This window comes from Lissotriton vulgaris, chromosome 11, assembly GCF_964263255.1.
Source record: "Lissotriton vulgaris chromosome 11, aLisVul1.2, whole genome shotgun sequence".
In the NCBI taxonomy this organism is placed as follows: Eukaryota; Metazoa; Chordata; class Amphibia; order Caudata; family Salamandridae; genus Lissotriton; species Lissotriton vulgaris.
Window position 1 is genome coordinate 883,036,135 of NC_141699.1, and position 20,018 is coordinate 883,056,152.

The 20,018-nt window shown below is 46.9% G+C and overlaps 1 protein-coding gene across 1 annotated transcript in view; it reads right to left on the reverse strand.

Moving 5' to 3' along the window:
• Positions 1-20,018, reverse strand: part of LOC147683642 (nucleoplasmin-like) — a 298,974-nt gene that overhangs the window by 258,953 nt on the left and 20,003 nt on the right. Inside the window, exon 2 of the mRNA XM_086944883.1 lies at positions 723-805. Within this exon, the coding sequence (XP_086801009.1) occupies positions 723-805 (83 nt within the window). The remainder of the gene's footprint in view (positions 1-722; positions 806-20,018) is intronic.

The window sequence follows — 20,018 nt, forward strand, 5'->3', positions numbered from 1 at the left end:
TTGCCCCCCACCCTTAACATTATATGGACGCGAGTGGTCCCAGGTACCAAGGACCTCGCACAGCTGGGATCAAACTCCGACACAAGGGTCGGTTGTGCCACCTGCAGTAGGAATGAGCTCTGGATCGAGATCTCCCAGCCTCGGGCATTCACATGAATACTGGGGTGCGTATAATCCCGCGATTCTTCTGTTCCAGCACAGGAATTCAACTGTGCATCTTCCTCCTCTGGCAGACATGACCCAGTGCTTGGCCTGGTGCATAGCCGTGCAGGACTACCCATGCAGCTGTGGTTCATGGCCTGCTTTTCGTGGTAGGAGCTTGGTGTAATCCCTTAAAGGCAGTGCTTAATTTGCGCCAGTGTTTTAAGGGCGCTCGACACCTGCACTTATTTCTTTACACTGGAATGTATCGTCTGGCGGTGCACCACGCGGTGCCGTTTGTCTATTTTTGAGCACATCATTTCAGCAGATCCATTGAAAATGTAACATACATTAAAATAATAATACCTCGATCGGACCATTTTTAAAGCTCTGGGGGACCTGGAATCGTCCAAATTGACACATTTGTTGGAGTGTGGTGGTTAGTAGGCAGCAGTGGCCCTTGCATTTGGCAGCGTTGTCAGGGATAGTAGGTGGCGCAGGCTGCAGCGGGCTCGGGGTTAGTTTGATCACACGTTAAGCACTGCAGTTTAGGACAGACCCAGACTCCCCAATCCTCTTACCGTTCGTAGAAAAAGCAGGTGCTCCAGTAAATCGTCCTTCACTTTAAAGGTGCAGCTGCTCGTCTCCTTGTTCAGCTCACAGCCTGCCCAACAACAAAACACAAGTTAGGGGATATAAAAAAAGTTTTAAAAAATGAAGAAAAAAAATACATATGGCTTTTCGCTTTGATTTTTCCTTCTTATAAGACAGGGGTCCACCATAATATTCAGCAGTGAGGGACTAATCAGGGGCAATTGGGGCTCCTATCGACACTGCTAAAAAGTGCACGAAACAACAAGTTGATGTGGGAATTGAAACAACTGAATTAACACGATTGCATAGGAATGGGACAGATCTAAAAAACTAAATAAAACAGTACATCTTGGATTGGACACAGACCTGGGAAATGAATGAAAATTGACCCTGAAGATTAAGGGTCTAATTAAGTTCATGGAAAATGTTCTGACCAAGGAACTGTGTGTTCAACCCTCAATCTAAAAATCAGTAAGCGATTCCCAGAGTTGATGTATTTTTAGTTAGATTAGCCACTAAGGACATGCAGTTTCACGCATCACTACGAGTAGGAAATACTTCGTGGCTCCTCTGAAATGCAAGAGAAGAAATAGACCAACATGGCCTAAGACAAGATGGTCTTATGTATGGACAGGTCCTCGGACCAGATGACTATATGCATTGGATGTGGACTAAGGAAAGCAGAGAGTAAGCAATGGGGGTGTTCAGACTATTATATACAGTGGGTGCGGCTTACGGCAAGATGACCATATGTAGTTCTGTGGATAGGGCGAGACTATTACATGCAGCGGTTGTAGCCAGGCCCACAACACCCTCTAGGCTGTAAGGGCTTTAGCACCCTGCGTGTATTAGCCCTGGCTGCAGCAGCTTCATGGACACTCTGCTCTTCAGCTGATCTGTTCTGTGCCGCTCTGGAAATGGGGTCTCACGACAACCTCATACAAAGTATGTTCCTGGTCATCCAGCAGTTGAAGTGCATTTAAAAAAAAGTAGGTCAACTAATCCAGAGTAAGATATAGGCAGGCTAAAAAAAAGTAAACCATTTTCTACAACATTCTTGTTGCCTTTCACCTTCAGAGACAGATATATATATATATATATATATATTACCTACTGGCTATCGCCAGTAGGTATATATAGTTAGAATTTTTTCTCTATGGGACTTTTGAAAATTCTATGTCTAATAACTTTGGCGTTTGTGGACGGAATCGGCTGAAATTTTCAGGAAAATTGAACATTTTGTTTCTGAGCAGCCCCTGAAAATTTGGTGGGGTTTCGTCAAGGGGGGGCTGAGAAAAAAGGGGGGTCCCAAAACGCGTTTTTTGCATTGAGTTTTCCATAGGGCGGTTGGACTCACTTTTAGCTCGAACGGCTGAATGGATTTGCACGAAACTTGGCAAAATTGTAGGGACTGTTAGCCCGATGTGCCTTTGCTAGGTCTCAATATATGTGCTCCAGTAGTTTGAGAAATTAACGTTCAAACCAAGATATATATCTGTAACAGCGCTCTGGGCAGCGATCCGGTCCGCTTACTTTTCGCTTATCGGAACTTTGCGCGCAGAAAGCTGATTGGCTCTCTGGTGTCTGTCAACATTCTAAACAGTCCGGAGCGGACGCCATCTTGTCTCTCGGTAGGATCGAGAGAGAAGAAGAGGTGGAAAACGAAAGGGGAATTTAATGAAAGGGGGCAAGGTATCCCCCTCTTGACCCCCTAGGAATGTTGTTGGGGTTATTAAAGGGTCCCGTGGGGAAAATAAAAAAAAAATGATTTTTCACGGTAGAAGCGCGGCCGCGAACTGGTAGCGAAACGGGAATTCGCCATTTTGTGCTTCGTTAATTAAATTACTAGTTATAAGTGGGTGCGGGAGACGTATCCTAATCCCCTATGTTTCCTGAGGGTGGCTGAGGAGGCTGATATATGTTGATACATCTCTTCCAGCGGCTGTGCGTGAGCTTTTTTTTTTTTTTTGCTGCGTGACAGTCCGGAGCGGCCGCCATCTTGTCTCTCGGTAGGATCGAGAGAGAAGAAAAGGTGAAAAACTAAGGGGGAATTTAATGAAAGGGGGCAAGGTATCCCCCTCTTGACCCCCTAGGAATGTTGTTGGGGTTATTAAAGGGTCCCGTGGGGAAAATAAAAAAAAAATGATTTTTCACGGTAGAAGCGCTTCACGGGCCGCGAACTGGGCCGCAAACTGGTAGCGAAACGGGAATTCGCCATTTTGTGCTTCGTTAATTAAAGTACTAGGTATAAGGGGGTGCGGGAGACGTATCCTAATCCCCTATGTTTCCTGAGGGTGGCTGAGGAGGCTGATATATGTTGATACATCTCTTCCAGCGGCTGCGCCATCTTGCCTTTTTTCGAATGCCACAATTTTGTCGTGCACGGCAGCCATTTTAGATGCCAGGCTGGTCCCAGGCTATCACCTAACCCTGCGGATGTAGTTTATGGCCCCAGCTGTAGAGAATTCAGACATGCCAATCCTCCTGATTCAGGCGTGTGAGTACTGATTTCAGTGCTAGTCTCCCGCCTCCCGATTTCTGCAAGCAAAAACCCGGGGGCATATTACGAACAACTAGCGATAATTTTTGTCTCTAACTTGTTTAGAGACAAAAATTATCGCCGCACATCGGCGATTTTTATCGTAGATAAACCTTGCTATTATCGCAGAAAAGTCAGCGATATTCATGTATTATCGACCTAATGCTCTTAGCCATGTTATCCACCTCCCATTGGATAACATGGCTAAGAACTGCTCAGGGCAGGTGTTAGATTTTGGAGATATTCGCGCTTAGCGCGAATATCTCCAAAAGTTGGTAATAGAAGGTAGCGATGTTAGGGACTGTTTCCAGTCGCTAACATCTTGGCACGCCACTTTGCATGTCATTAGTGATAAGTATCACTGACATGCAAAGCGGGGCCCAAGATGGTCGCTATCTCCTTTTAGCTGTCACTAACTGGTGTTAGCGACAGCTTGGTAATAGGGAAATAATTTTATCTCCGCTTTCATGGCTTTTAAAGCCAAAAAAGCGGAGATAAACCCCCTTGATAATATGCCCCACGATTCCTTGGGGGTTTCAGCTGACAGGGCTTGGTATTGTGTTACATGGTAATTTTTCCATGAAACGTCAGAGGGTCGATGCAGGGGTTCTAGAAGAGGTGATAAACCATTTAAGCCTCATGAACAAGCGCATGGTCTTTTAAAGATTTGTGAAGTACTCGGGGCGGCGGTGTGTGTGTGCCCTCTTTCAGGAGCGGGCGGGGGGGCACTGCCAGCAACTTGCCAGGCCAGGCAGTGTTCAACACGTGCATCACCCTTTCTCTGCCTGCTATTGCGCTCCATGCTTCGGAAAGGTAAGAAAAAGAACGTGCATTTGAGTTTGAAATGTCCGATCCTGCAGCAGCACACTTCCAAAGTCCACACATGACAATAACCCGATTCAAGGCCCCATTCACCCGTTTTTAAAAAAAATAGATAACACTCCAAGAAAGTAAGGTTATAAAACTTTATTAACTACTAACTTTAACGAACGGAACAAAAACTAAAAACATTTAAACATTTCTCAACACAAAAAGCAACAATGGTTAGAAGCTGTCTTTTGTGCGAATAGTCCCAAGGCAGCACAACGTGCAGAGTTCTGGACGGCACCCAGGTGATGTCGCCTGGGTGCCGCACTGGTTTAGGGATCCTACAATGCTGCTCCGAAAATTGGCGTGGGGGGTCCCGGGTGGGGCGGGGGGAGGCCTCGTCAGTAGCGGTCTGTTGTGCGAATAGTCCCAAGGCAGCACAACGTGCAGAGTTCTGGACGGCACCCAGGTGATGTCGCCTGGGTGCCGCACTGGTTTAGGGATCCTACAATGCAGCACAGAAAACCAGCGTGGGGCGTCCCGGGTGGTGCGGGGGGAGGCCTCGTCAGTAGCGGTCTGTGTCCAGTGTCACATGGCTGACACAACATGTACGACAGGCACCCAGGTGATGTCCAGTAAACTGCCGCACTGGTTTTGGTATCCTACAATGCTGCTCCGAAAATTGGCGTGCGGCGGCCCGGGGGGGGGGCGTGGGGGAGCCGGCGTGAACGGGCCTCCCCAGGTGGCGGCCATCTAGCTGAGTTGCGCTCGCTCTTGCGGCCACAGCGTCTCGCTCACCATGTTGTTGAGTTGCTCCCACTCTTGCAGTGCAGCGATAGGCGGCTGCCACATGGCTCTTAAAATGGCGGACAGCTCCTCGGTTTTAGGCCTGGTCCACTGAAATGGCCCTGGGACACTTTGGAACTCGGACGCTTGCCTGCTAGGGCTTGGGTTCCATTCTCGAAAAGCGTCCCCTCAGCCGTGAAGATTGTATAAAAGTCTTGGGGGGCCCCCGACTCCCGCAGGCTTCCGGTGGGGAGCGGCTGCCATGATTGCTCGCGGAATGACCACGACGGAGCCACGAGATGGTGGTGTTCTCATGCTGACGCCAGCTTCAGTCTGAATGATCCAGAAACAAGGTGGGGCTTTCATCGTTTGGGAAAAAAAAATGTTCTAAACCAATGAAAAGTGTTATTTTTAGGTCATATGACCAAGCCTTCCATCTTTAGGAAACCAAAAGTAAAATGAACCAATGAAAAGTTTTATAAACAAGTCACATGACCTGTTATGCGGCATAGGGCTACAAAAAGCGTAGAAAATCCGTTGGCACGTGAGGCGGCGTCAGTAGCGGACCGATGTGCGAATAGGCCGAAGGCAGCACAACGGGCCGAGATCCGGATGGTACCGAGGTGGTGTCCAGCAAATTGCCGCACTGGTGTGGCCATCCTACAATGCTGCGCCGAAAGACGGCGTGTCCAGCTGAATTGCGGTCACTGTTGCGGTACAGTGACTCGAACGCGCCGAGATCCGGATGGCACCGAGGTGGTGTCCAGCAAATTGCCGCACTGGTGTGGCCATCCTACAATGCTGCGCCGAAAGACGGCGTGTCCAGCTGAATTGCGGTCACTGTTGCGGTACAGTGACTCGAACGCGCCGAGATCCGGATGGCGCCGAGGTGGTGTCCAGCAAATTGCCGTACTGGTGTGGCCATCCTACAATGCTGCGCCGAAAGACGGCGTGTTCAGCTGAGTTCCGGTCACTCTTCCGGCACAGTGACTCGAACGCGCCGAGATCCGGATGGCACCGAGGTGGTGTCCAGCAAGTGGCTGCACTGGTATGGCCATCCTACAATGCTCCGCCGAAAGTCGGCGTGGGGTGCCCCGTTGGCTTATGAGGTGATGTCAGTAGTGGACTGATGTGTGAATAGGTCGGAACCAGCACAAGGCGCCAAGATCCGAATGGCAAGTCCTGGATGTTGAGTGCCTCAGTTGAGATTTCTGAGCAGTGCTTGTAGGACTGTCTGAAGCTTATTTGCACCTGCTGCAGCTTCACTAGTGCCCTGGTGTGGCCAAAGGTGGCACATGACATAGGCGGCCGGCTCCCGAGGTCCGGCGGAACTTTTTTCCTTTTCCTTTCTGCTTCTTTTCCTACAATGCGTTTCATCTGAAGACACGACCAGGTCCCTGAATGTGTGCAGGGGGACGCTATTGATTGAATGAAAATGGCGGCTTGACACAAAGCTGACTCAAGCGTTACTGTTGGTGCTATACAGACAAAAATTGGTTTTCAGTTTGTACATTCTTCAGGTTTTTTTTTTCCATCCAAGTCTGATTGAGAGTTTGTAGAAAAATGGCTTCAGATTTTCCACATACTACTCTTCAACATTCTTCCTAAATGTAACAATGTGAAACTCACTAGGAGAACGGCTGTTTCTGTTTCTTTTCAAAATGCTGCCACCAATATTTTCTGAATGGAAGACACCATCTTGTAGCATAAAGGGCCGAAAGGGGTTCTGGTCTGGCCGATGGTTGGTGGAGACATTTTGACTATATCTTGGACCTGCCCGGCCTCGCCCAAAATGGCGCCGGTATAAATGGGACTCGTAACTCCTTGCCCGCAAATGTATATCTAGAAAATGTTATTGTAAGTGGCCCTGTCGTATTTTAATTACAAAATGTACGTCCACCGATTCCGCAACTGTTAGACACCTTTGTTCTTGCAACCTAATGGCCCGCTCGTTACGTTCTTCTACAGTGTAAATGTCTCCTCATCATATACGATTTCAGTTTGCTCCGTGGCCGGCCCACGTGGTTATAGGCCCGTATTTGTATACTGACATTTTCACAATAAAGGTTTTTAAAACAAAACACGGTAGTAGTATTTACATTTGTAAAGTTTTTACTTTTAGTGACTGTTTTCGAATCAGTAAAAGGCAAGTGAAATAAAGCAGTCCAATTACATGACGGATAAAAGGTATAATATGTAGGAACGCAGTAAAGATAAATGGTCAAGGGCAGTTGTGTTTTTCATGTCTGCAACATAAAGTGATCGATAAGAATCTGATAATCAGGCGTATCGGCGACTAAGACAGCAGGCCGAATCTCTTTTACTCAACGGCTCCGTCATGGAAGGAAGAAACGCCCTTTTTCTCGAAAAAGGAATATATTTTACTTGCAAGACAGTTGTAAATTTTCCGGGAAAGTACATTAGCCTGGAATATTATAACATATGTTTGAAAAAAAAATATTGTTCGAAAATAATAAAAAGCGTAATTTTTAGGTCATATGACCAAGCTTTTCATCATTAAATTAACAAAAGTAAAATGAACCAATGAAAAGTTTTATTAACAAGTCACATGACCTGTTATGCTTACGTTACGCGCTGCGCGCCGCGTCTCGGATCACTTCCGGGTGCGCTAACGCGGCGTGTCATAAAACGCATTACGCGACAACGTAGGTCAAGAATATAGTCTAAATGTCTCCACCAACCAGCGTTCAGAACACAACCCCTTTCAGCAGTCCAAAAAGTTCTGTTAAATGACAACAGAGGGGACAGGCAACAAGAACCATCAGTCAAAGAGGGGAGGGCAAGTTCTTCTCTTCCGGTTCATGTTGGGGCGCTACCGGAACTGATCGAATTGGTAGTCTATAGTGTTTCTGGATGTTTCAGACTAAAGCTGGCGTCAGCATGAGACCACTACCATCTCGTAGCTCCGTCGTGGCCATTCCACGAGCAATCATGGCAGCCGCTCCCCACCAGAAGCCTGCGGGAGTCGGAGGCCCCCAAGACTTTTGTAGAATCTTCACGGCTGAGGGGACGCTTTTCGAGAATGGGACCCAAGCCCTAGCAGACAAGCGTCCGAGTTCCAAGGTGTCCCAGGGCCATTTTAGTGGACCAGGCCCAAAACCGAAGAGCCGGCCGCCATTTTGAGAGTCCTGTGGCAGCCGCCTATCGCTGCACCGCAAGAGCGGGCGCATCTCAACTACATGGTGAGCGAGACGCTGTAGTCGCAAGAGCGGGCGGTAAACAGCTGAATGGCGGAAGAGGCACAGTGTAGCAAAAGCGGGCGGAATGGCAACTAAAACGATAAAGGGGCGCCCCACTACAGCTTGTCTTCAGGTCAAACGGATTGTGGGACAAGGTCCAGAATTGAAGAGTCATCAAAAGGCAAAATGTTCCGCCGGACCCCAAGAGCCGGCCGCCTATGTCGGGGGCGATCTCAGGCTACATCAGTGCTATAAGACTTGGGGAGGGTGTCGGAGCCAAGCGTCTTCTCCGAGTCCATGGCCATCACACCGCCCCTCAGGGGCCTCCGTCAAGCTGTTTAGGAAGGTAACATATCACATTGTTTTCTAATGCAGTCAGGTCCACAAACGACACTCACTTACTTTGAGAATAGTGAAGCTGCAGTAGGTGGAAATAAGCTTCAGACAGTGTTACAAGCACTGCTCAGAACTCTTAACTATGGCACCCAACATCCAGAACTTATGCTATTTGAGAATGGTAGTGACATCGAAGCATCTCAGGAACCAAAACCATTAACGTACTTTCACGTATGAAAATCTTACTTGGGGAGGGGGCAGGAGCGAAGCGCCCCCTCCCAGTCAGCGCCACCACACCGTATGTTGAAAATCTGAAGCCATCGTTCTACAAAGTCAACCAAACTTGGATTGAAAAATCTAGAAAAATGTACAAACTGAAAACCAGTTTTGGTCTGCATAGCATTAGTAGCAACGCTTGAGTCAGCTTTGTGTCAAGCCGCCATTTTGATTCAACAAAGCACAGGCATTGAAAAAGGCTGAAATTCAGAACTCTAAACTATGGCACCCAACATCCAGGAGCTTGCCATCCGGATCTTGGAGCCTTGTGCTGTTTTCGTTCTATTCACACATCGGTCCACTACTGACATCATCTTATAAACCAACGTTATGTAAATAGTTTTTTAATAAAATGTTTTACCCTGTTTCTTTGCTGGTGTGTTGTCTACATTTTTAATATTTGCATAGGGTTTGTCGTTATTTTGTGCGGGATGGGTGATGGAGCCGAGCTGTCTTGCAGCCCTCATGGTGTGGAGCTCAGTTCATCTCACTATTTTCGTATTTCTCATGAAGGGTTGTTCCTAATATTTCTATTTTAGCGAGGTCAAAAAGAGATCCAATTAGTGGCCTACTGATTTTGCTCGATTACTTTTATTTTTTTACACGATTTTTCACTATCTGCAAAGACTAAACAGAGTATTGCGCCTTTGTGCTTGTTTGTAAATAGAGAATGATCCAAAGAGAACCAATTCTAAAACAGTAAATGCTTGGACAACAATCAATCAAATGGAGAGACAAGGAGGCACGACGGATTACAACGGGGGTAAAGGCCTGCGTTAACTACCCTTCAGTATCTGCAAAGAGAGAGTACTACTAAGGCAAAAGAGGGGAGGGGGGGGGGTGCAGCGTTCAAAGCACATCAGCGTGCATAAATACGAAAATGTTTTTATCTATCACGTACTTGACATTTTAAAGCTTTTCATATTTGCTATTAAAAAACCAATGAAATTCACAGAAAAAACCATAGGTTATAGTGGATATATAGTTAGGAATTTGCATTTACAAAACCTTGAAAATTCAATGAAAAAACCATAGGTTATAGGCCATATATAGTTAGGAATTCGCATTTACAAAACCTTATTTTACTCGCATAAAACCATTGAAATTCCATATATAGTTAGAAGCGCTAACTATATATCGCGCACCCGCAATCCACTGCTGATGATGTCACATATTACATCATTCATGACATGGTCAGTGACATCACTGATGACATCACTGATGACATCTCAAATGACATCACTGATGACAACTCAAATGACATCACTGATGACATCTCAAATGACATCACTGATGACATCACTGATGACAACTCAAATGACATCACTGATGACATCTCATTTGTCATCACTGATCACATCACTCATGTGATAATACAATGAACCTCTTCAGACTCTAATATAACCTTACATACACTCAGTATAAACAGACACTCACAGACTGTCACTCATCCATGGAGTTACTCACACACCTAGTCAGTCATGCAAAGAATCAATCACACCTCCATTTCCTCAACTATAAAGTTATACACATCTTACTTATTCAAACATATAATAACACATATTTATTCTCTTATATAATCCCTGATACAAGCTCACAGTGATCGATACAGCCACTCACACATTCACTGGCTCTTATGTTCAGTTATTTATATATCTCAACTCTCACATGTATTGTGTTTTACATACGTACTTACTTGCACATGTAGCAATGAGAAATCCATTCACTCACCAACACACCCATGCACAGTCAACCGCCCATATAGCTGTTTCCACATGCACTCTTGAACTCATACTCCTAGTGAATCAACTGCTTACACATCTATGCAAAGAGTCACGCACCTCCCAGCCACCCACACACACACTCAGCCTCCCATTCAAATACTTGGGCAACCAATCAATAACCCATATGGCCACTCTTATAGCTACTGATCAACACATGCAGCAGCTTACACAACAACAAACATACTGATGCACAAATTAAGACAGTTTAGTCACTAACCCATGCACTCAGTGAGACACATTTAATCACTCACTCATACAGTCAGTCATGCACCTACTAAATTCTTCATCCAGACACTTATACATCCACTCATTCTTCAATATGTGAAACATATTTAAACTTTACAGACACATACAATCACTGGATGTTGTGATCAGTGATGTCATCAGTGATGTCATTTGAGATGTCATCAGTGATGTCATCAGTGATGTCACTGACCATGTCATGAATGATGTAATATGTGACATCATCAGCAGTGGATTGCGGGTGCCCGATATATAGTTAGTGCTTCTAACTATATATGGAATTTCAATGGTTTTATGCGAGTAAAATAAGGTTTTGTAAATGCGAATTCCTAACTATATATGGCCTATAACCTATGGTTTTTTCATTGAATTTTCAAGGTTTTGTAAATGCAAATTCCTAACTATATATCCACTATAACCTATGGTTTTTTCTGTGAATATATATAGGTTTGTGCAGTAAGGTTACATGAAAAAGTGAAAAAGTAATGCACAGGTCACTTTAAACGGGGTAATAAGTGCAATATCATGAGACTTTATAGCATGTCACCTTAGTTAATGTAGAAGAAGTAGTGCAATATTTATGAAATAGATAGGAGACAGATGCATAATAGCTGTGCCATAAGTGACATGGCGGAGTAAAAAATAAAAAAATTAAATCTCATTAAGTACGTTGACACTTTTCCAATTTGGACTAACCACCATTTAACTGAACAGGTACAATAGCACAAGACATCTCTGAACTATAGATCAATAAAGATAAGACAAGGAGATCAATTGACATCTGAAGGATATGGCAATAATGACAGCTATGAGAATTGGAGAATAATTACAACAAACATAATATTAGGTTCCCATTTTTAAGAAACTGCATTATATTGCACAGGCCACTTTCAGTATAAATTGTAAAATTAACTAGGTAGAAATTGTACAGATTAATGAAAGATTACAGTGCATTAAAAAAGAAGAAAAATGAAAAACATATTTGTGACTCAAACGAGTAATGGAATATGTGAAACATGTTGGTGGGGATTAATCATGCAATAATGGTAGCCAAGAGAATAGGAGGTTAATTTGATAACATGTAAACATGATATACCCCTTTCAAGAAATACCATGATATTGCACAAGTCACTCTCAGCAACAGAGTAGAAATTTTATATAAATAATGGAAGATCACAACAAATTAAAAAAAGATGAAAAGAAAGAACATGTTTGCAATTTAAAAACGTGATAGAACATTTGTAATATGGCGGTGAGGATTAACCAGCCTAAAACAGTAATCCACACTCTAGCAGCCAACTGGGCTTGAACATAGTGAAGGGACATGTTAAATAAGATGGGGGATTCCAGCTGCGTTGTAAATGGAGGCCCAGTAGAAGTCGGAAGCCAAAACGTGTCGGCCTGGGATCGGAGTACTAACAAGCAAAATCTTATGAAAATGTAACCATAAATAAAAATTAAGAAAATGAAATAAAGGGTGAATATTAGACCTATGAAGATCAGCATCTGTGGTGTCTGTGCTCAGCTGTATTCAGTTTCCATTATAAGGACCCTCTCCAAAACACGTCCCATACACCCTTACATTACCTCTAAAAAATACTACATCTTTGTCACCGTGAAGCCTCAAATGACTTAATCAATTAAAGCCATATACTGATTCCCAGTCAGCCGTTAGATTTGCTGATTAACCAACTGCTGACATTCATATTTTGTTCAGGCAGCAGAAACGGTGACAAGAAGGCCTGTTTCTTCTTTCACTGTGTGCCTCTCCCTTGGCTTCACAAACCAGGAGACCTCGTGCCTTTCCTTCAGCCAAAAGGTACCTGAAGGTCCCCACTATCCATTCTGGAGTTTTGTTTTTTGTGTGAAAACTGCTATTGTAAAATTAAAAATCAAAAATGTTTGAGAATATTGTTCCCAATAGATAGATTCCACCCACTTCAACCACTGAGCTTAAATCAAAAGACATTTACTGGTAGCAGAGGCTTTGTCTATTTTTTCATTGCTTTTCATGCCTCAACTTTCCTTGTTCAAAGATGGCAGCTCTGTCTGTAATGCGAATAATCACTGTGTCCCCATCTAGCTTGGGGACATCCCTGTTTCTTGTGCACACCGTAGGTGCTCGAATAAGCTTCCAATCAATAAGTTGTTGATATGTTTTTAATCATTTTTCGTCATTAACTTCATGACATTAAATTTCTTTTCTTTATGTAAAGGTCATACATTCTTAAGATGGCTCCAATGCATTTCGGGTGGTATACCCTTCATCTGGGAGCTTATGAAATTTAATGTCATGAAGTTAATGACGAAAAATGATTAAAAACATAACAACTTATTGATTGGAAGCTTATTCAAGCACCTACGGTGTGCACAAGAAACAGGGATGTCCCCAAGCTAGATCGGGACACAGTGATTATTCGTATTATTAAACGCACGCCGGACGGACGTGCCACCTGTATGTAGCACCCAACCTTTGAATAAATCCTCAAAAAACTTTTCAAAACTCATCCCAACAATCGCTGTGCGCCCTCCAACCAAACAGTTTCAGCTCCGTCTGTAACCCATCATCTTCTTTCATTCTGCAGTCAAACTGGCCCTGGGTATGCTACAGATAGAATATTCTAATATTGTGTATAACTAGTCACCACATTAAAACCATTGCACAATGAAAACACTACTTTGTGCACTACTTATTCCAGTGTCACAATGACAAACTACGGACCATGTTGTCTGCATGGTCTCTGTTTTGTGGTCCGTTGAAGATTGTTCCTTCCACTACCCAGGCTATGCTAATTGCTAGGATAAGTATAGACTTTCAAGGCCAACCATTATAGAGAACATGGCTATTCTTATCAAACTAATTTAGGAGAAATTTGAAACAAATGTTGCATTTTATAATGCACCTTGCCCCTGCGGGATTAAAACAATGCATTGATAGTTTAGTGGCTTTCACAGGTTATGTGCTGGAGCTTCAAAACAATATTGAAAACGTGGATGTTGCTATAACACATGCTATTAAGTGACCCCATTTCGGTTTAGGTTTGAGGGACTTCTTTGCATTGCACATCAGCTACAAATTCGAATCTAGTGTTTATAAATCACACAGCTACCCACTAGGCCTTCCAGTGCTTGATTGGAAGAAGACAGGCAAGGTCTCAACACGTATTCTCTCAAAGGACATCCTGAAGCGAAGTTCATCCGCACAGTTACAAAGCATGGTAGGAAGAAGATTCCATAATTTAGGCGCATGATGGGAGACCATTGTTTCCACTATTGTGAAATTTGGTAATCACTTCTAAATGGGCAATTGATTGTCTGAGAGATCTTGCTGGTATACAAGGTAGAACCAGATGATGCAGCAAACTGTCACTTATTGTTAAAGGCTCAGTGAGCAAGATATAATGCTTTAAATTGAATCATTAAAAAAAGAAATAGGACGCCAATGCTTCAATTACTTACCGGTAATTGCATTACACTGAGTCCTACTCCCTCGCTTCCCTTCCTTACAAAATTGAGGCATCCCTGCCTCACCAGACACCCGTACCCAAGTGATTTGTCACGTGGGGACTATATATAGCCCCCAGCCCCCTCATACCTCCTGTAATACCACACAGATCGAAACCATACCAAAAGGTTAGCCTGGACCATCAGGGAGGGAGGGAGGGATGTAAGTAAGGGAAGCGAGGGAGTAGGACTCAGAGTAATGCAATTACCGGTAAGTAATTGAAGCATTACCTCATCGTCTCTCCCTCGCTTCCCTTCCTTACAAAATTGAGACGTACAAAGCCAAACAGGACAACCAAAGAAGGTATGCAAAAAACAGGTTTATTAAAAAACACAGAAGACCAGGGGAAAAAACCACTATTCAGGAATCATAGTGGAAAGAACCCTGTGTCCAAACACATCAGCACAGTCAACCTCCTGGCCAATCCTGTAATGAGAGGCAAAGGTCAGCGGGGAAGCCCAGGTGGCAGCCCGGCAGATCTCTGAAATGGAAGCCCCTTGGACCTCCGCACAGGAAGCAGCCATGGAGCGAGTGGAACAACCCTGAACCCCCAAAGGAGAAAGGTGCCCCCCCTCTTTGTACGCCAAAGAAATCAGAGAACGAACCCAACGACTCAAGGAAGGAGTAGAAGGACACAAACCCCTATTTACAGGACCAAAATTAACAAAAAGGGAATCTGAGAGACGGAAAGGAGCGACCCGCTCCAAATAGACCAGGAGAGCCCTCCTAACATCCAAAGAGTGAAGCCGCACCTCAGACTCCAAGGACGGGGAACCAAAAAAGGAAGGAAGAACTAACTCCTGATCCCTGTGGAATTGAAAGTCCACCTTAGGACAAAAGGAAAGAATAGGTCGCAACACGATCCTGTCATCAAAAACCCAACAAAAAGGGTGTTTGGAAGAAAGAGCACCCAGTTCACTCAGGCGGCGAGCAGACGAAATGGCCACCAAAAAGAAGGTCTTGAAGGACAACAGGCGCAGATCCACAGAAACCAATTGCTCAAAGGGAGATGATATCAGAGAAAGATCCCAGGTCGGAAAATGCCGCCGAGGGGCAGGACGAACGTTACTCAAACCCTTAAAAAGGCGACTGACCAACCCCTCAGAATCCGAGAGATTGCCCCAAGAGCTCCTAAATGCCCTAATCGCAGCCCACTGCAAACAAAGTGAAGACACTTTCAAGCCCAAGGAAGCACCCTCCTGAAGAAACAGCATCAACTCAAACAAAGAAGAGGAAGAGAGGTCCAAACCTTTGACAAGACACCACCGACTGAAAGAACGCCAGTGCCGTAGGTAAGTCTTGTTGGTCGAAGGGCGTCTAGCCGCCTGCAGAGTAGAGGTCAAACCAGCCGGAACCCAACATCGCAGAAGACCTAGGCGTTCAGCCTCCAAGCCGCCAAGCGCATCCGGCCCAGAACATCCTGATGAAACGCCGGGAAGACCAAAGGGGGAGGAGACAGAGGCAGCAACCACTCCACCTCTGACCTCAACTCCACCAGGAGAGGAAACCAGGAGGCACGAGGCCACGCCGGAGCCACCAGAATCACAGAAGCCCCCGAGGACCGGACCCTCAGCAGGATCCGGAGAAGAAGGGGGGAAAGGAGGAAACGCATACAGAAGCCCGCGGGGCCAAGGGCAAGAGAGAGCATCCACCGCCCAGGCCGACCCCTCCCGACAGCGGGAGACAAACCGGGACACCAAGGCATTTCCCACATCCGCAAAGAGGTCCACCACCGGAACACCCCAACGCAACGTCAGAGCCACAAACAACTCCAGACGAAGGCAGAAATCCACACACGACGGAATGGCCCTGCTGAGGGCATCCGCCCGGGAATTGGACACCCCCCGAATATGGATCGCCGAGAGAACCAACAGATGAGATTCCGCCCAAACAAACAACCGCCTCGCCACTAGGGCCAGAGAAGAGGACCTCGTCCCCCCCTGCCTGTTGACGTAAGCCATGGCCGTAACGTTGTCCGTCCTGACCAGGACCACGGAACCCTGCAGAAACTGGGAGAAGGCCAACAGAGCCAAACGGACAGCCTCCAACTCCCTCCAGTTCGACGACATCCTGCTCTGAGCGGGAGACCAGAAGCCCTTGGACTGATGAACCCCCAGCCAGGCCCCCCAACCCGAGAGGCTGGCATCGGTCATCACCACAACCGGAGCCGGAGGAGAGAGGAGAGAGAGAGAGAGAGAGAGAGAGAGAGAGAGAGAGAGAGAGAGAGAGAGAGAGAGAGAGAGAGAGAGAGAGAGAGAGAGAGAGAGAGAGAGAGAGAGAGAGAGAGAGAGAGAGAGAGAGAGAGAGAGAGAGAGAGAGAGAGAGAGAGAGAGAGAGAGAGACACCCTTCAGCAAATGACCCCGAACCAGCCACCAACCCAGAGAAGATCTGATCTGAGGGGAAACCGGGATCGGAGAAGAGAGGGGAAGGCAATGGGGAGACCAATGCGCCAGAACATGAGCCATCAGTGTGTGCAAATGAAATCTGGCCCAAGGAACCAGAAACACTGTGGCAGCCATATCCCCCTGAACCTGCAGCCAACGTGCCGCCACCTGCACTGGATCGGACAGCAGAGACAGGATGTGAGACTGAATCTTGACCACCCGAGCCTCGGGGAGAGTGACCACTCCCTACCTGTCCGAAACCTGGCCCCAATGAAGAGACGATCCTGGGAAGGAACAAGGAACAACTTGCCCAGATTGACAAGAAAGCCGTGCCCCCTCAAAACGGCCAGCACCAAGTCTGTGTGAACGACAGTCAACTGGAAAGAGGGAGCATGAACCAACCAGTCGTTCAGATAAGGATGTAAAAATATCCCCCGACAGTGGACCAGGGCCACCAAGGGGGCCAAGAGGTTGGTGAAGACCCGAGGGGCGGACTTCAGCCCGAATGGCAAAACCGCAAACTGGAAGTGGAAGCCGCCAACCGCAAAGCGAAGACACTGCTGATGAGTCCGAGCCACAGGAACGTGAAGGTAGGCGTCCTGTAAATCGATAGACGTCATGAAGTCCCGGACCCCCACCAACGGAATGATGGATTGCAAAGTCACCATCTTGAAGTGAACGGTCCGAACCCAACCATTCACCCTCTTCAGGTCCAGAACCGGCCGGAATCCCCCCCCCCCCCCCCCCGACACCTTCCGGACCAGAAACAAAATGGAATAACATCCCAGACCTCGCTGCGCCAGCGGGACCGGAACGATCACCATCTTTGACAGAAGATCCCGAACCCCTTCCAGTAGAGCCTCCCTCTTGGACGAAGACTTGGGGATAGGAGTAAGGATGGTGCCCCAGCCGGGCGGAACGGCGACAAAGTCGATAAGATAGCCTCTCCTGACAATAGTCAGTCAATGCCCAGCGATCCCTTACATCCAGCTGCCAAGCGTCCAGGAAAAACATCAGCCTCCCGCCCATAGGACCAGAGGGCGAAACACAGTCGACGTCAGGACTTCCTCTTGAAGGTATCCGCCGGAAGCTTGGGACCAGGCAAGGCTGAAGATTTCCTGGGCCTGAAATGGCGTTGACGAGCAGAAAAGTTCCTGGAGGACTGGCGGGAAGACTGAAAAGATGCAGAGGAGGAAGGAGCAGGATTCCAAAAACAGCGAGAACCAGAGGCAGACACCTTGCCCTTGTAAGGCAGAGCATGCTTACGGTCCTTGAATGCCTTAGTGACCATACTATCCAGCTGGTCACCAAAGAGCAACTTGCCATCAAAGGGAATCTTAAGGAGTGAGGACTTCTCCGAAGAATCAGCCTTCCAGTCACGCATCCATAAGTTCTGACGAGTCAAAACCAAGGAGCCAGAGGTCATGGCCGCAGAGCGAAGAACATCTGAAGAGACGTCAGCCAAGAGTTTAGCCTGCTGCTCCATGTGGACAAGCAAGCCAGAGCAGTCCGACTCCTCCTGAACAGCCGTGGCCAGCTTGCCAAAGTCAGACACCAAAGACTGCGCCGCATACGCAGAGTAGATGCCAGCACGCAAAGACAAATTCCCAGCTTAAAAGGCCTTCTTCAGCGCACCATCCACTTTCTTATCCGTGGCATCCGAAGGCAAACCATCCTCAGGATTAATAGAAGTGCGCCCAATAAGAGTGGCCAACATGGCATCCACCTTCACAGAGTGAGGACGAGAGACCTCCCCCTCCTCCAGGGAATAAAGCTTCTGTAAAAAGCGAGGAACCGAGGCGCGCTCAAGGTCCCGCCATTCCCCCGAAATCAAGTCTTTGATGCGGCCATGAAAGGGCATAGTGAGTTCAGGAGGCTTAACATATTGGGGAAAAATGTCCTCGGACCCCATGGGAGCAGCAAAAGGAGAAAACCCCAAGTTCTCCCTGATGTGCTGGAGAATAGCAGGCACCTCCTCCCTACGCACAAACTTCCCCGAAGATGTAGAAGGCATGGCAGAGTCCGAAGAAGAAGACGAGTCCTCAGAGGGAGAGTCCACTGGACCCCCCGCAACACGAGAAGACCTGCGCCGTGGCTTAGCACCCCTCGCCTCCAAAGCACGAGACACAGCAGCCTCAATCATGGACTGCACCTCAGAAGCAGACAGGAGGGCAGAAGAATCCACCGGACCCTGGGACCTGGTCCTACAAGCCGGGACAGGCACCTCACCATCCTCATCAGAGGAGGACAAAACCCTTAAGCGCTTCGAAGTCCGTTTAGCCATAGTGAAACTGACAGGGCAGAAAGCTGAGGCAAGCCCTTAAATAATGTGTAACACAGCCCCAGCCGGGAGAAAACCAATAGAATTAAAGGATACACGAGGCAACCAATAAAGAAGCCTCGCAGACACTGAAACCAATCATCAAAAACATTAAAATGCATAAAAAACGACCTTAAACGAGGCCCCTACCGCATAGGAGCATCGGAAACAGCCAGCCGAGAAGCTACAGCACATCCGCCAGCCGCCGCCTCCATTCCGGCCATCCGAACCGGAACCACAGCCCCAGCCACTCAGGGCCGCTGACTCCGTCACCCGGAACCCGACCGCCCAGCCGCCGAGAAGTGCACCGCAACAACACCAATGCGGTGGGGAAGGCTCGCATACACCAGGTCAGCGCCGCCAGACCCAGGATGGCGATAGCAAGTGAGGGAGAAGCCCCCAAGAAAGAGAAAAAGACCTCAGCTCTGCAGAACGGTCAGCGCATGGGACGCGCGTCTCAGTGGTGAGACAGAAAAAAACAGGAGGTATGAGGGGGCTGGGGGCTATATATAGTCCCCACGTGACAAATCACGTGGGTACGGGTGTCTGGTGAGGCAGGGATGCCTCAATTTTGTAAGGAAGGGAAGCGAGGGAGGGACGATGAGGTAATGAAGTTTACCAGAGTTTGAGACTGATTGATTGTTCAGCAGCCTCAACAGCAAGAATGCTGCAGCATTTAGATCAATCTGTACTCTAAGTGTGAGCTGAGAGATACCCAGATAAAGAGCATTTCCGTAGCCAAGGCGAGACGTTACCAAAGTCTAGACAACTGTGCTTGGAGTAGTATTTTGAAAGATTCCAAATAACAGTACGATAGTTCTGAAAATCTCAAAACATCATGCAGCCAATTTCCAGATCAATACTTAATTTGCTACCTTGCCATCAAGTCAGATACCTAGATTTTTGAGGACTATTTGAGGCTGGAGCCAAAGGTTATCCGGCCAACACGCAGGAGTCCGGGAACTTAGGTTTTTTGTTTGTTACCGTAACCTCCATTTTGCACCATTACGTTTTATACAACAATTGGGCATTCACTTGGCCACTGCTGTGAGGCATGGCTTTAGGTGTGCTGCTTGGAGTACTGTTGGGTTCAACTCCGGAT